The sequence below is a fragment of the Cupressus sempervirens genome, chromosome 11 (assembly GCF_028749045.1).
Source record: "Cupressus sempervirens isolate cs-2001-9-10 chromosome 11, ASM2874904v1, whole genome shotgun sequence".
Lineage (NCBI taxonomy): Eukaryota > Viridiplantae > Streptophyta > Pinopsida > Cupressales > Cupressaceae > Cupressus > Cupressus sempervirens.
This window is the reverse complement of record NC_143128.1, coordinates 338,136,825-338,153,543: the sequence shown is the minus strand read 5'-3', so window position 1 is coordinate 338,153,543 and position 16,719 is coordinate 338,136,825. Positions and strand designations below refer to the sequence as shown.

General features: G+C 33.8%; 1 protein-coding gene and 1 pseudogene across 7 annotated transcripts in view; both read left to right on the top strand.

Annotated features, from left to right (window-relative positions):
• The window catches only part of LOC149529463 (protein RAE1-like), a 283,668-nt gene that overhangs the window by 136,287 nt on the left and 130,662 nt on the right, over window positions 1-16,719 (top strand). For all 7 annotated transcript variants that reach the window (XM_089809683.1, XM_089809682.1, XM_089809686.1 and 4 more), the window contains exon 8: window positions 2,636-2,764. In XM_089809683.1, the coding sequence (XP_089665809.1) occupies window positions 2,636-2,764 (129 nt within the window). The remainder of the gene's footprint in view (window positions 1-2,635; window positions 2,765-16,719) is intronic.
• LOC149529465 (ADP-ribosylation factor-like protein 8a pseudogene) lies at window positions 13,370-13,990 on the top strand (annotated as a pseudogene).

The window sequence follows — 16,719 nt, the reverse complement described above, 5'->3', positions numbered from 1 at the left end:
TTGAGTATTATGTTATCTTCTATTAGTGAAAATATAAAATAAAAAGGGTTATGTTACAATTATTTATGTTATTGTTAGTAATAGGCATGAGTTAAATTACTAACATCCTAATTAATGTTAACATTCTTATTTTTATATCTATATGTATTACAAGGGCTATGTGTCTTGATCTTTTACTCCGAGAATGTTATTGTAGAAAAAAGAGGGAGATTGAGATTTGGAGGGAGACTGACATTTCATTAGAGGCAACATCGAAAGAGAGGGAGTAGATAGAGGATATGATTCAGTTAACCTTCGGCTATCTCAATCATATTAATTTAGAGGGAGTAAACCATGTTGAGATGGATTCTCCAATGATCAATAAATTGTAGCAATCAAGAGAATTGTGATTCATGAATATACCCCATGACTATGTGATTTTAATGGGCCTACCCCCTGTGTACATCATGAGGAAGTGGCGACTTCCAAATGATGTCACTTGTATTTGTAGAAGTTATTGAAAGGTGACAATCTTGCAATAACTTAATTTTCTATTATGATGGATATCTTACGATGTCTATGTAGATCATGATAGATTATACTTTGCATGGTGGATGTTTATATGACACACATTATGAGAATGTGTGTGCACATACCTTATAAACATTTTTTAGTATAGGGTGAATGTAATGCAAATTGATGTTCTGGAGACCATTACATGGAGTACTTGGTGAATATCATGCAACTTGATGTTCAGGGGACCATTACTCACAGTACTTGGTGAATATCTTGCATATCAACATTATGAAGGCCATTACTCAAAGAGTATTTGGTGAATATCATATATTGTTATTTTGGAGACCAATACTCAAATGTGATATCAAAATGGTGAATATCATATGTTGATATTCTATAGACCATTGGCTTGTTGAGTATATGGTGAATATCAAGTAATGATATTCTGGAGACCATTACTCAGAGTTTTGGTGAATATCATATCTTGATATTTTGGAGTCCAATACTCAATATCTTATAATCAAAGATATTCTTATATTACATGGATATAATAAATGTTCATGTGTTAATCCTCCCTAGCTAAGAGGGAGTGTTAAAGTTTGGTAGCTTCAATTGGATAAACTCAAGAGACTAAACTGGAGATATATATATTATATATGTGTGTGTGTGTGTATGTTAAATATAAAATTAATATTACTTATCTGATTAACAAATGGATGTCTGCGTTTTGGAAAACACCTACCAAATATAATGGCAGTTTCATTACATCTGCAAGCGACTTTCTAAAATCAACATTTAAATTTTGGTACCACCTAATTAACTCTCCACTAATTTGGGGACATTACATGCCCCCGCAGCAATTTGAGATTTTTAGTGTAGTCTTTCTTGGAGTGTTCATTATGTTCTAGTGCCTTTTAATAATGTGCCTAATATGCTACTCATAAAACCCCAAATTGGGCTACTTGTTATGAATCACTTGCTTCATGTACCCAAGAAAAAGAATTGTGTGTTTTGTTGGCTACTACTTATCTAGTTTCTGCATCCTTGAATTTTTCTGCTAGTCCTTGAAATGGCCACTATATGGAACATATCCAATTTTGCAAGGATGTGTTTGTAGGGCATGTAGGGAAAAATAAAAGTTTATCAAATATATTGCCTTCAATTGTCACAACTCTCAAAAATAACATGCAGGAAAGGGTAAAAGTATTGGTGTCCAACATGGTGCAGTTATGGAACTGCTGGCTTGGGTGTTTTGTCCAATCCTAGTGGACAGAATCTAATGCAAACAGCTTGATATTCTCCTTATAGCTCTACTTTTGGGAACCCATACTGCACGAGGATGACACTTTAGTAGTTATCATGAGAGGTATATTTGAGTGTTGTAGAATATTGAGAAGTAGAATTTTTTATTTTTTATTCATGCCACTAAATGGCATGTATTTAACGAAGTGGAGCAAAGGGTGCTTTACATTCCACATTTCTACAACTTATTATATTTGTCTAGCATCTAATAATAATTCAATGGCAATGTAACTGCCACTACCTTAGCTGATTTTAGCCTTTTAAGGGGTTTACGGTATAAATTTTGTGGTTGCTTCTCTTTCATAGCAGTTTTCCTAATTGTCATTTATTTTGAGGATAAGCAGGACATTCCATAGCAGTGTTGATTATTAGTTTCTACTATCATATTTTGTATTAAATTCATGAGCTAGGCATATCTGTTTGTGTTAATTGTGGGACAGCCTATTTGAATTCAAGTGACCTCAAAGTGAAGATTTTATGTTACTGTTGGGCAAGCTTCTAGTGTACTTACTGGTTTCTTCAATGCTGAGGCAAGTAGTAACATGAAGTACTTGGATATTTTCTTTTGAAAAATGTTTGCAATTTATTCCACCAAGTTCTGTTATGATCTGATTCTAGGCCGTAAGTGAATCAATGCTTTGTTATGACTATTTTCCTTCATCAAATAAAGCTACGGTTCTTGGTGAATTTTTCATTAAGTCAACATTTCTTAATTTAAACAATTGCTATGCCTTTGTGTTTGTGAATTGTCCTTAAAACATCTTATTGTTCAAGAATCAAGCATTATTTAATTGAGCTATTCTATATTTTAGAACTTTTTTAACTACATTGTCTATAGGTGGGATCCATTGAAGGAAGAGTTGGTGTTCATCACATAGAGGATGCTCAGCAAAGTAAGAACTTCACTTTCAAGTGTCACAGGGATCAGAATGACGTCTATTCAGTGAATTCTTTGAACTTCCATCCTGTAAGATCATATTTGTTATTTGTTTTGCCTGCAAATTATTTTCTGTCATTTGAGTAATAGAGTTGATTGCATTACTGAATTTTACATGCGTTGACTGCTTTCAGTGTTTTATTGTTGCAAACCATTACAAGAGGGTTACTGTTAGGTCCAAATGAAAAAACTAGCATTGGAGATGTACTAAGTGACAAGTCTGAAGAATTTAGTCACTATCATGAATCACAACTTAGGCTGATCACATACTAATCTTGATCTTCTACTAATATTGAGTTTCCTTGAATTTTTGTGGATACTGTACAAAAGGGCATAAGATTTAATTAAACTTGCCAATCTGGTCCTCTTCATGTTATTTTTTCTTTTTCGTTTTACATTTAACTCTTACTATATGCAGCTAAATAACATAGAAAAATGTAAATTCCTAATAATTTTCTTGGATGTTGTAAACTCTTGCACATTTACTCGTGCAAAGATTGGTATAATTACTCTATGCAGGCATGCTTGCATGGTATTTAATTGATAAATGTTATTGACATGTCTCATTTTCTACGGTATTCACATCTTTATATTATCTATATAATACATTCAGGCAAACTTCTATAATTTAGCTATTCAGGCAAACTTGTATAATTTAGCTATTCAGGCAAACTTGTATAATTTAGCTATTCAGGTAAAGTTATATAATTTAGCTATATGCCATGCCATTTGGAAAACTTAAAAATTCAACGTATATTGAACACATCCTGTGCTTTATATTCTTAAAGGTATGCACAAGATTCATAATCTTGAGCCTTGATCTTTTTCTTTCCAACATTAGAGCTTCTCTGATAATCATATTCCTGTTTCAACTATGTGTTGCTTCTTTCCATTAAATTGTTCCATGGGTTCTAATTTCAGCTTTATTTTGATGTTGATTTGCCTGCAAATGTTGGTTTACACATGAACCCATGTTTCTATTAATAATCAGATGATGCTATTTGTGGCCATTGACAAGTCCTTTACACTTTTCACTTTATCTACAGCTCTCCTTGGCAGCTAGAGATTTGTTTCCAAGGTAAATGTTTGTCAAATAAAATCGAGTTCGTGCATATGCACCAACCAGATTTCTTAGTACACGTTTGCCTACAAAAAAAATGGTTTGGAGGTACTTCCCTCATTCACGAGGCGTGGATATTTGGAGAGTAACTCTCTTGTAACTTTTAAGATTGGAGCAAAACATGTGAGATTCAATTAGTCTAGATAGAATTTCCTAGAAGTTTGTTAATCTTGGACTTGCCGATTCTAACCAAGATCCTAATCAACATGTCTTGAATATGTTTCCAAAAGTGTCAGAAATCAAAGTAGAATAAGATAAGATAGATTTATTAATGTCCAACAAGAGACCACAAGGCAACAACCATTAGTGGGACATTGTGTCCATGGAAAGAACAAAAAGAAGAGAAAAAGAACAATGAAGAAGAGGCTAAATATTCCTCACAAACAAGTAGTCTAGAACTGAAGGATAGTCTAGGGTGAGGGCAAGCCTCTAACCGTCTTAGAGAACCATTGGAGATAGGGTGATGCTGTCGAGTGTATCCTTTGCAAAGCCTCACATATCTAGTGTGACTCGAAGAATGGCCGAGCAATGGCTTCGTCCCCTGAGCAGGAAACCCATAGAGTGAAGGAGCTGATGAGCTGGTCTGAAGTCTATCTTGACGGGAATTGAAGCTATAAAGTGTGATTACGAAGCCACATGACCTCTTGGAGATAGAGGGCAAGACATTGCTAACAAGTGTACCTCATGAGTGAATAAAGGGGCCCACACTCTTTGAACAAGTAGTCAAACCTTTCCTTGATCTCATTGTAAATGGGGCAACAAAAAAAAAATGGGGTCTCTGTGTCCACCTCGCCTAGATGGAAGATTTGGAAAATCTTGCCCTCTCTGTCAATTTGGTGGTCGGTCTATACATGTAACTAATGGGAGATCACTCTAAAAGATCTAAAAGGGATGCAAAGGGCATGAGTATAGCGGTGAGTGAGGTACCAAGGGCGCACAATAACCTCATCTTGGATATCCATTTAGGGCTCAGCATAGAAAACCATCATCAGGCGGAGCCCCCCTTGAAGGGTTACTCCATGTCATGATAATGTATTGTTTGTAAATGTCGATTCTAACATGCTAATTCAGCTCCTACTGAGAGGGAAAGAGGTGGGGGGGCATCTAGAGAGAACAGGAAGGGGAGAAGGTGGTCCAACACAATCCTACTCCAACCAAGAAGAGTAGAGGCCTTGGACAACCAACAATGGGCTTTGCCCGCTAGAATGCAACCCGTCACCCCCTTAGAAGAGCAATAGGCCGGGTAAGAATATTTGTGACTACCCTTAGTGGAGTCTGCAAAGCTCTGAAGGCGATGGAGAAAGAAAACCAAATCAAAGATGGTCCTGAGTTTGAGAGGATGAGCTCCAAACTAGGCCAATATGACACTATAGAGAGTAGACCGATGACATTTAATAATGTGCCGAAGGAGGGTCTAGAATCTCTTGATCGAAGCCCAATCAGACTCTAGAAGAGGCCCCTCCACACAATAGAGTTGTAGAGGACAGTCGACCTGACCAAGGAGTCCAAGAGCAACTTCTTGCTCATGGTATCTTGGAAGTGATGCCTGAAGCACTCTCTCAAGCATAGCTAGGGAGTCAAGGGCCTTATTAACCTAAGGTTGCATGACAGGTCTTGTTGTGTGGTTTTCCCACCATCACCCCATTGCAAATGGGGACCCCCTTTTTTTGCTTTAGCAGGTGGGAATCTTTGCGTTTGTAGTTTTTGTTGGCAACATTTTCAAGTCTCCAAGTCCAAGGTGAGTTTGAGGAATTTTGGCCCAGGGTTTGTGCGCGGATTTTGATTCCACTTAGAGGAATTTTCATAGTCCAAGTCCAAGTGGATAAAGGTTCAGGTATGCGAGGATACAAATGAAAGAAGATAGGTGAACAAAATTGAAGAGTTGCTGGTATGTGTTTAGAGTATGCTATTTCTATTGAATTGTTTGGGGCATAAATGATGTATTCCAATTCTGCTTTCTAATTGTAATTGATACTTGCACTATAAGGTAGTAAGCCTTCCTTGTTGCAATCTGAGCTATAAGCTATAGGTAGTGAGATTGTATGTGAGTGCATATCTATTGTACTAAATCCCCTAACAATGTGTTACTTATAGAAGAGTATTTTATGGATTTCATCACCCCTGAGGTTTTTCCTTTTACGGGGCTTCTATGATAGAAATCAATGTGTCATAATGTTTTGGATGCTTTTTAATGCTTTAGTTGTTTTCTTTTCATTTTGGTTTGTTTATTGGTTGCACAATCAGTTGGTTAAAGTAAAATGTCTTAGAGCACTAATTCACCTCCCCACCCAATGTTCATTGATTCTAATAGGATAAGCCTTAGAATTTGACTCTTTGTTTTCTTCCAGATAAAGTTCTAGGTTGTGATGGATTTCACTTCAATTTTGTCAAACGATGCTTCAATTTATGGAGATCCCAAGATCAATGCCACCATGTTGATATTGACACCCAAAATCTATAGTGCATACTTGTTGAAACTTTTTCTACAATTGACATAACTCTTCTAAAAACCTGTGTGTGGTTATGAGCCTCCATTACCTCTACACTAGGTAGTTCTTAGAAGGAAGATGCATTCAGCAATATGGACAAACCAGAGCAACTCAAATTGATCAATGCATGACATTCCAACTTTATAGTTGGTGATATTGTCTTCGTCCATATTTAACCAAGTAACCATGTGACTTAAAATAACAAGGAATAAAAAGCTGTATTTTAGATAGTATGGGTCATTTAGGATCCATGAAAACGTAGCAACCTAGCCTAGCCTAATCCCTAGCCTATATATGCTGTTGGGAATTACTGTTCACATAGGTTAGGAATATTAGGTTGCATAAAGCAATTTGGTGTTATAATACTAACTTGTTAATAAACAACTTAATATTATGAAGAGGCTTAAGGTTTGTTTTAAAGTTTATTTTATTAGAGGTTTTATGTGGAGTTGTTGAAACAACTCAACCTATTTGGAATGTTGTATCCTAAAAATAGTGATTGAAGAATCCTATATATATGTATTGAATGAAAATCTTAATGGGAAAGCACATCATATTTTGTTTGAAATTACTTTTTGACTTATCTCCGCTCATATTTCTAATATGGGATCAAAGCAATGTTCTCTCCTATGCCTACTCTTTAGTGATAGGCAATGAAATGGTGCAAAGGTCTTGTTATTCTAATCACCAATTTCTGTCAGAGAATCAAGTTACTCAATTTGTTTGAGCAAGTGCGCCACTATTGTCTTCATCCACTTGATAGATGCTTGTGTGCGAATCAACACATTGCTTCATACACTAACATTTTAGGCCCTAAGAAAGTAGACTTTCAAGCCTTCATTTTTGTCTAGTCTCAAGCAATGAAGAGTCTAACTTATATGTTTTCTTCCTTAAAAAATACTTCACCCTTATTTCCCCCTACACTGAAAGGAAACATCCTTCCATCTGTTGGTTGCAACCCGTGATGTTGACGAATAGTCGTCATTCATTAATGGTCGATTATTGGTTCAACCATTTGTTTTACTTTTTATTAACTTAATAATATTTTTTGATTTGAGTAGTATTCTTATAATAGTAATTGTGAATAATATTTTTGTATTTGTATATTTGTTGGCTAAGTAACATTACTGATCTTATTATTTTTATTTGATAGTGATTAAGTATAAGCTGATTGATATTATGAATGATATATTGATTAATTGTTTGTGTGCATTAAATTGATTAATAATATTATTTAGTAAATATACTAGTTACTAATTTGTTATTTAATGAATTATATTGATTGATAATATTATATTGTTTTTCTTAATTTAATTTATCTAATAATAAATTATATTATTATTTATTTGTTAATTAATTAATTTTATATTATTTATTATTAAGAAAATGGGAATACTACATGACCTTTCAAATTATTGATTGAATTTCCCATATTTTGAAGTCCTTGGAGAAGGGTTTGATTTGATTTTGACATTTGGCCAATCAGAGTCTGGTTTGTTTGTTCTATATAAGATCTCATTTCATTGGCTAAATCGGTCATTGTGGTTTCCTTTATTCTTCTCTCGTAAATTTGCATAACCTTCTACTTACAAGATGGTAGGATTATGCTCTAATACCACTGTAATATCCCCCTTGGAATATCTTTGATTTATTGTAATGTTTCCCAAAAGGTTTCTTCCAATAAATATCCAACCTCTCCCTTGGTAATTGAGTCAATGATTTCTTTACAAATTTGCATGAATATTTTTAGCTATGTAGACTGGGCATTAAAAGAGATATATATAACTTGTCTTGCAAATAGGAATATTAAACAAGAATGTAACCTCTATATCTTCCAATACAAGTTCCAAGTGCTTAGATGATTACATATAATGGTCTAGTAATGTGGTTGCAGCAGTCCAAGTGTAGACAGCAGCCAAAAATAGGACTCTCCACTGACTCAGCACTCCAATCAAAATTACTCGATAATGATACGAGGCTGAATTGTTGTCTGAAGTTTATTCCTATGTATTTATTACTAAGTAATGATGGTTTAAACCACTTGAAATCATGATTGATTGAATTGACTTTAGTCTTTATTATAGTCGTGTATGCTGTCTCCTTCCCTATTCTATCTGTTGTTCACAATAGGCAGACCCTGTGGGCTTAATCTTTGTCTGGATGGGATGCTGGCTCAACTTCCCAGATGCTTATTCGACATCTTCCTTAATGTTGACTGAATTTTGTCTTCATTCCTACTTAGTTTATTGTGAAAAGGTGTAAGCTTTGCTCTGGCTCACGAGAAGGGATAATATTTCTTTATGTAATCATTTTTTTGTTATATATATGGTGACTGTGATAAACTGTTGAATATAGTTTTGAATTCCCGAAATTGTTCTTTTCTCGAGCATAGATTATTCCTATATCTTCTTATCTGCCGAGGCTTGTGATTCTTCAATTAATGAAGAGATTGTGTTGTTATATTAATCACACCTCTATGGCTTAAAGTGCTAATAATTATTTGTTCTTTCTCTTGAATAATAATGTTTACTTGTGTCTCTACTAATCAGATCATGGTGGTGAGAGCTTATTCTATCTTTTCCTCTTGGTATTGTCTGACCCACAGTTTTTATCTTTATGTAGGATAAGTTGATTAGTTGACTAACTGTTGCTGCCATGACTTAGTTATATGGTTATCTGTGACTATAGCCAATTCACAGAGTGTAGGATTTCCATTGTATGTCCTAATAAATCGCGTTCTTCTACTGTGGGATGATAATGTTGATAAAGAGGATTAGGTGTCTTTGTTTCTGAAATCTCCTCTTGTTGTTTGACATCTCCGTTGAACCCCATGTTGACCCATATATTTTGTTGATCATTTCAATGTTATTTGTAACAGTTTATGTATAATATTGTAATTATGTAATGTCCCTTGCCCAATCCTAGGAAATTTCGAACTGATCTCTTTAATTTTAAGAATCTTCCCTCTATGAACCCCAAATGTTAGATCTTACATATATGATGAATCGTATTGTTTTTTGGTGTATAGTTCTATATTTGAGATGTCCAAACATGTCTTTATAGTTTATGTACTACTCCAAGGAGAATAATTGTTCTTGATTAAGTAATTAGGGAAAGAGACTACTTCTCAAATAGAGCAACCCAAATTTGGATGAATTAAGTAATTAGGGAAATGTTTAATAATGCACATCTTGTGGCATGATTAATGTTTTTGGGTATCCAATGACACATATGATGTTTAATTTCTTTAAGTAAGGGATCAATGGCTTTTTGATTGATTTATGAATTATATTTAGAGCTCATAGAGAAGTTGATAAATCTAAGTAGATTTATCTTTGCATGATTATTGTTAGAAATAATAAAATCGAAATGAACTAAAATTAATGAATTATAAATTAATCCAAGAGAGTTTGTGATGAACATAATTACCATAGTTTAAAGAGCTTTCCAAGATCAACACAAGAATGGAGACACAGCTTTTGAAAAGGGGAAGGCAAAGAAAACCTCTTGTGAATTATATGAATGAGGCAAATGCCTAAGAATGAAGAAAGAGAGAGAAGGAGACAATGTGGAGCCATAGGGCTCATTACATGAACTACATCGTGATTGTGTGTTTAGAATGAGAGAGAAGCATCTCTTATAAAGAGATGAGAAGAGGAGTTATTTGTAACTCCCAAGTGAATGATTGCCACATTCATTAGTGTGTGCATAACAAGTGTCATAATCCTCCTAAGGAGGAATAAACTATTTTCCTTAATAAAGGAATTACAAAATAGACTTGTCCTCACATGTGGACTAGAGGAAAAACAACATAAGGGATACCTTGGTTTATCCCATTTAATAAATACAACCAAGGAAAGATTACCAATTCTAACACCCCCCTTTAATCTTTACTTGGGGAAATTACATCAAAGGGTATTAAACCCAAATTTTTACAATGAAATTCTAAATAGCAGCAACTTGATCTTTGAGAATGTCTTCAATTATGTGAAAGGTTTCTCGAGTGTAGGTAGATCTTCATAGAGCTAAGTGGATAGGTCATTAAAGTACACTAAATCTTGTATGTGCCTGGATGGATTACCTGAAAAACATAGAGACAAGAAACAAGACAACTATCCACAAGAAGTATTTCATCGTATATGCAAATTAGAAATGCTTTTGAATAAGGATAATAAAACTCTCATAGAAAAACAATGAGGAAAATAAAACATGTTACCACAAAACAATGGAGATAACCTGATATCAAGATAAAGTATATGCTCAAAATATTATCAATAAGTAAAAGTTTGATCAGTGTTCTCATGAAAAGTATGTTATACTAATGTACTAATGACCACAGACAAGGCCAACTAATGATACTTGCATCAATATTGCATCAATCACGTGGATATAGATAGTCCACTTAATGAATCATCCCACTGCAAGTTAATGGGTGATCAATCCATAACATGCATGAATCATGATCTAAGCAAGGAAGTATGCAAATCATTATCACATTAATATATGAAACTAAAGTATAAGGGGAGACATGCAGATCAAATTAGTATTATCATAATTTTTGTTAGGATACTCAAATGAATGGATTATGAGGGTGTAACAACATATTGCCTTCAAATTGGATCAAATCATCTAAATTTGGAGGGAAAACTCCAATAATAGTATCCTCTTCATTGAGGAACAAAATGGAACAACATGGAGGGAAACTCCATACATATCAACCTTTCAAAGTAGAGCATATAAAATCAAATGGAGGGAAACTCCATATAAATATGAATCTTTCAAAGTGGAACCAATAGAACAAAATGGAGGGAAACTCCATAAAGATATTATCTTATCAAAGTGGAACAGATAGGATCAAATGGAGGGAAACTCCATATAAAATGAGTGCACACCAATATAGGATGGAGGGATACTCCATGGGCTAGATAAGGAAACTATGTATCTGTTATACTGAGGGGACCTACATAGTTAACCTTGAAAAATTGGCTCCCTATGCAACTTCAAAAAAAATATTATATAAATCATGTAGATCAATGGTATAAAATCATAAAGTGCCAACATGGGCATAGAATGATGCTATAAAAGAATAAAAATGCACAACCTAGGTGCAAATCAATAGATCATAGTAAAATTGAAAGCAATAGTGTATGATAACTCATAATCCCAAAGAATATGTAGAAATAACATTGAAGAGCAATGAGCAAGATAAGTGTATGGATATCAGGTAGAAAACTCCATTAAAGGTGAACATGGGTATGTAAATTATTTGAAGGATTGAAAGAATTAAAGATATTTACTTTACACAAGAACATACACATCACAATCATAATAGCTTGTATATTTATCTTGGTATATATGTGTGCACCCATATATACTTGAATAAATATACCTAAAAATATCATAGTATGAAATCACACAATTACAATTATTAAATCATAGCTTGATGCTAGAAAAATGATTACCCCCTTTGTTTTATAAAAATAATCACCTTTATGTTGAATACCTTGGTTCAAAATATAATCTCAAAGTCATGGGCTAGAAAAGATCTCCCCATTTTCCTTATACATATGCCTCCAAGATTGGAAGTGTTTCAAAAAGTAAAACATTAAGAAAGATATAACTATGTGCATACAAAGGATGACATAAAAACTATAAAAAAAATGTCCCATTTTTATATAGAAAGAGATGTGAAAAACCATAGTATAATTGATAGTGAGACACACTAATCAATACTCATGAAAGACAAAGAATCAATGAAAATTGTAGCTTTAAATCATCCCTTGAAAAAGTATAAGTTACAATGAAATTAATATACCCTATTTAACATTTGGTGCAAAATCTAGCAAATAAGTCAGATTTATAGCATCCTTTAGCAAGTTTTTGAACCAAACAATAAATGCAATATGTGTTATGCATATATGAGAGTTTGAAGTTTGAACTATTTAATTTCATTTCGTAAAATTAATATAGGCATGCTTATATAATATGTAAACTAATAAGATATAACCTTCTATTGAAATGAAGCACTCCAAAAAAAAATTGTTTCCTACAAATAATAATCGAAATGAATGTGTTTTCATATCATTTAATTTAATCTATAGAATTAATGATTAAAAATAGAGAAAAGGATAATTTAAAAAAAAAAACTTAGATAAAGAGTTTTAATAGAAAAAAGCTTACAACACAATGATTAATTATAAGCTTCTTATTTAGAATAATTGAAATAATGAATCACAATAGAAATAAAAGAGACAAAAAATTGATATTCAAATTTTATATAAAACGTTATATTACACTTATTTTTTAATAAAATAAATGTCCATTTTAAAAATACGGATTATAACAACAGACAAGAATAATAATAATGAAACAACAAGTTCTGTAAAATGAATATGAAATCTCTTCGTAAAATCTTAATGATGTAATCAAAATTTAAAATTAATATAAGATTAAAATCTTAACCGTTTCTAGTAGAGAATAAAAATGATGAATTTTTATTTTTTAAGCAGAGATTATAATAAAAAAGTTATGATGAAGAGACAATAAATAGTACTAAAAAATGGCATAGAGTTGGTAAGACAAAGTCTAGCCACAACTTCTTACTCAGGCATCATTTAGATGTGAAGGTGTTATCTGCCAAGTGTTAGAAATAAGAGCGTTACCTTAGCTGCACAACTCTGGGAACTTACAGAGAGAGCTAAAGTCTGAAAATAACTCTGGCAGAGATACTAGCAGAGTTAAATCATTAAGAGAAAGCCCCATGAATTAAACTTGGCTCTCCATAGGCTGCAAGAGCTACCCCAACAGAAATCCCAATCATGTTTGCCATGGTATTGGACTTGAAAGCATCCCTCTTTAACGCAACTCCAATAGAGTATACAGCTACGGGCGTCAAGCCCTTGAGGATCTGGATGAACGACACAGACAGAAAAATGTAGGCTGAATTTGAGAACCAAAGACCCATAGAACAGATTGGCATTACGAAGCCGCGGATATTTTAAAAGAAATGAAACCCTTTTAATCGAAGACTTTAAAATTCGTTTCTTTCTTCTCGGGACAGCTTCTGCTGCATTAGCTGTAATCTTCGTGAAAATTTGAGCTGTCTTAGCTTCAATTTGAAGGTAGATTTGGAAGGTCTTCCTCTTGTTTGACCATAAATTGGAGGTGTTCATTTTCCCCTTTTCGTTCGTATTGGATCGCTGATCAGTGGAGGAGTTGTCTGTAGAGATGGGATTGTGGGAGGCTTTTCTTAACTGGCTGAGAAGCCTATTTTTCAAGCAAGAAATGGAGCTATCATTAATAGGGCTACAAAATGTAGGAAAGACATCACTTGTAAATGTCATTGCGATGGGTGGTTATAGCGAGGACATGATTCCAACTATTGGATATAACATGCGAAAAGTATCAAAAGGAAATGTAACAATCAAGTTATGTGACCTTGGGGGTCAGCCTCGTTTTCGAAGTATGTGGAAGCGCTATTGCTGTGGTGTCTCTGCAATTGTATATGTGGTGGATGTAGCAGATAGGGACAATATAAGCATTTCTAGGAGTGAACTGCACGATTTGTTGAAAAAACCATCATTGCATGGAATTCCATTGATAGTTCTTGAAAATAAAATTGATAAGCCAGAAGCACTATCAATTTGAGAACCAAAGACTCCTTGAAAAGAGAGCTCCAATGGGGACAATGGAGGACAAATAGACCTCCTTGGACATCCCAATTGGCTCGACAAGCTTTATAAACTTGACCAACAGAATAGCCAGAGCTGAATAGAATGCCACGAGGATCATAGTTAGGCTAATAGGGAAAGGCCAGATATATATCCAAAATGTATTTGTTAAATACAATCACAGTGAAACTCAGGAAGATCCAGATGTCCACATAGGTATAGCTCAGTAAAACCTCCTTCAGAACATTGTCGTTCACGGACTCGCCCTATATCGATCCCTTCCCCATCGTCACAAAATGGGTATTCTACTCTTCACTCTTATAGGCCAAACAGGCCAAAACCCACAATGCTTAAAATTTGAAAAATGGATCTGCAAAGTAATATATGGATCGGCTACCTTACCTGCCTCAATCTGTGTAGAAAAACTGCCAGGTTTGCAACCTCTAGTAAGAAATCGGGCAGAGATTTTAGCATGTAATTACACTCAATCAAGCAAGTGAAGATTTGAAAACATGCACAGGAGTTTAAAGAAAATATCTCGGCCTCTTGTGGCCTAAACAACGGAGATGGCTTGCTCTCTCATTGGATTCATGCAAATGGAAAAAAAAAAGTATATAGTTGTAAAGATGCAGGTACAATGTGTTTTGGAAAAAAATGGAATGGAGCACAACCATGCTTGTCAACTATTTCACAAAAAAAATCTCAAAACTTTCAAACATTTTACCAAAAGTAGTAATGGTGTCAAACATGTACTAAAAAAAATAGGTGACCCTTATCCGTCAGGAAAAAGCATTAGCATACTCTTCTCCAAAGGCAAAACCCCTCATGAGTTAATAGGAAATTAATGCAGAAAATGTACGCTGCTCATCCTCAAAAACAAAAAATTATAGAAAATTTAAATTAAATATCAGAAATTGTAGAATGAAACAGATTAGATGTGTTTTAAAAAAAAAAAACAATTTATAATAGGAAAAAAAACTTAGTCTTACAGAAAGAACTACAAATAGATTTCCTTTTAAACTTGTAAATAATTGTGATTATAATAAAAAACCTGCAAATATAATGTTAGAGGAATAAAAGTAGAGTAAATATTCTCTTGTTTTGGCAGCAAGCCTTCTAAAAACAAGAAAGAAAAAATTGGTTAGATGATAAAACAAAATGACTCTTTTCAGTAAACCTTTCAAAAAGGGTTATAATAAATTAAAAAAAACTATAGATTGAGTGAAAACCTGCCATGAAATTTTTTTTTTAGAAATTGAAGCTTCAAGCGTCTCTTCTCCTCTCAACAAATATGTATCCAATGAGGTAACTTTACACGAACTCAAATAAGGATTAGGTAGCTCTGATACCATGTTAGAAATAATAAAATCGAAATGAACTAAAATTAACGAATTATAAATTAATCCAAGAGAGTTTGTGATGAACATAATTACCATACTTTAAAGAGCTTTCCAAGATCAACACAAGAATGGAGACATAGATTTTGAAAAGGGGAAAGCAAAGAAAACCCCTTGTGAATTATATGAATGAGGCAAACACCTAAGAATGAAGAAAGAGAGAGAAGGAGACAATGTGGAGCCATAGGGCTCATTACATGAACTAAATCATGATTGTGTGTTTAGAATGAGAGAGAAGCATCTCTTATAAAAAGATGAGAAGAGGAGTTATTTGTAACTCCCAAGTGAATGATTGCCACATTCATTAGAGTGTGCATAACAAGTGTCATAATCCTCTTAAGGAGGAATAAACTATTTTCCTTAATAAAGGAATTACAAAATAGACTTGTCCTCACATGTGGACTAGAGGACAAACAACATAAGGGATACCTTGGTTTATCCCATTTAATAAATACAACCAAGGAAAGATTACCAATTCTAACAATTATATTATATATTTCTTATTCCTCCCCTTGTAAGTATGAACATGTTTTAATTCCCTATTTTTTTGTCCTTTGTTATAGCACTAAATTATACTCAATGGCCAATGGTTAGTTGAGCAGCTCTAACAAGGATGAAGATAAAAGATTGAGCTTCTTTTTCTTTTACTTCTTATCATTATTTCTATATCTATATTTAGTTCATTCAACACTTACTGTATTGTGCATGAATTAATATGTTATGACCACTGACTAGAATGGTCTATGTACCCAAATTGGATGCTCTTACATCCTTTCATCAATATTCATCAATCCCAGGTTCGCTATTGTGTCCTACACACTTTCACCAGACCATACTTTAATCAATTTTGACCACCATTTTTCATACAGTTGTAAACTATGATTCCTTATTCATTTGTTGCCATCAATGTGTGGATTTCCTATTGTGGATTCCTTGTGGTTTGTGGTATTCTTGCTAGGAGAAAGTACTGACGAGTATGCATCATCATGATAGGTTTGATGGGTTTTCTTCCCTTCTTCATTCTCTGGCTATGACCGTTCCTGCTGGACAATGATCTTCTGACTCTCTCCATATCTCACAATATATATCTTCTTTCTGATAATATCATCTGACTTATCTTCTTGCACTAAATTGTCTTCTTTTGTATCAAGTGTGGCATTGAATCATTTGCCTTTTTCCTACTTCGAATACCCGAAAGGGTATGATTCCAATGTCATACACATTCAATCTGCAGCGGTATGTTACAGATTGGACTCCTCTGATATCCTTCCAATGGGTCGAGCCCCCAAATAAGAAATGGCTATTGACT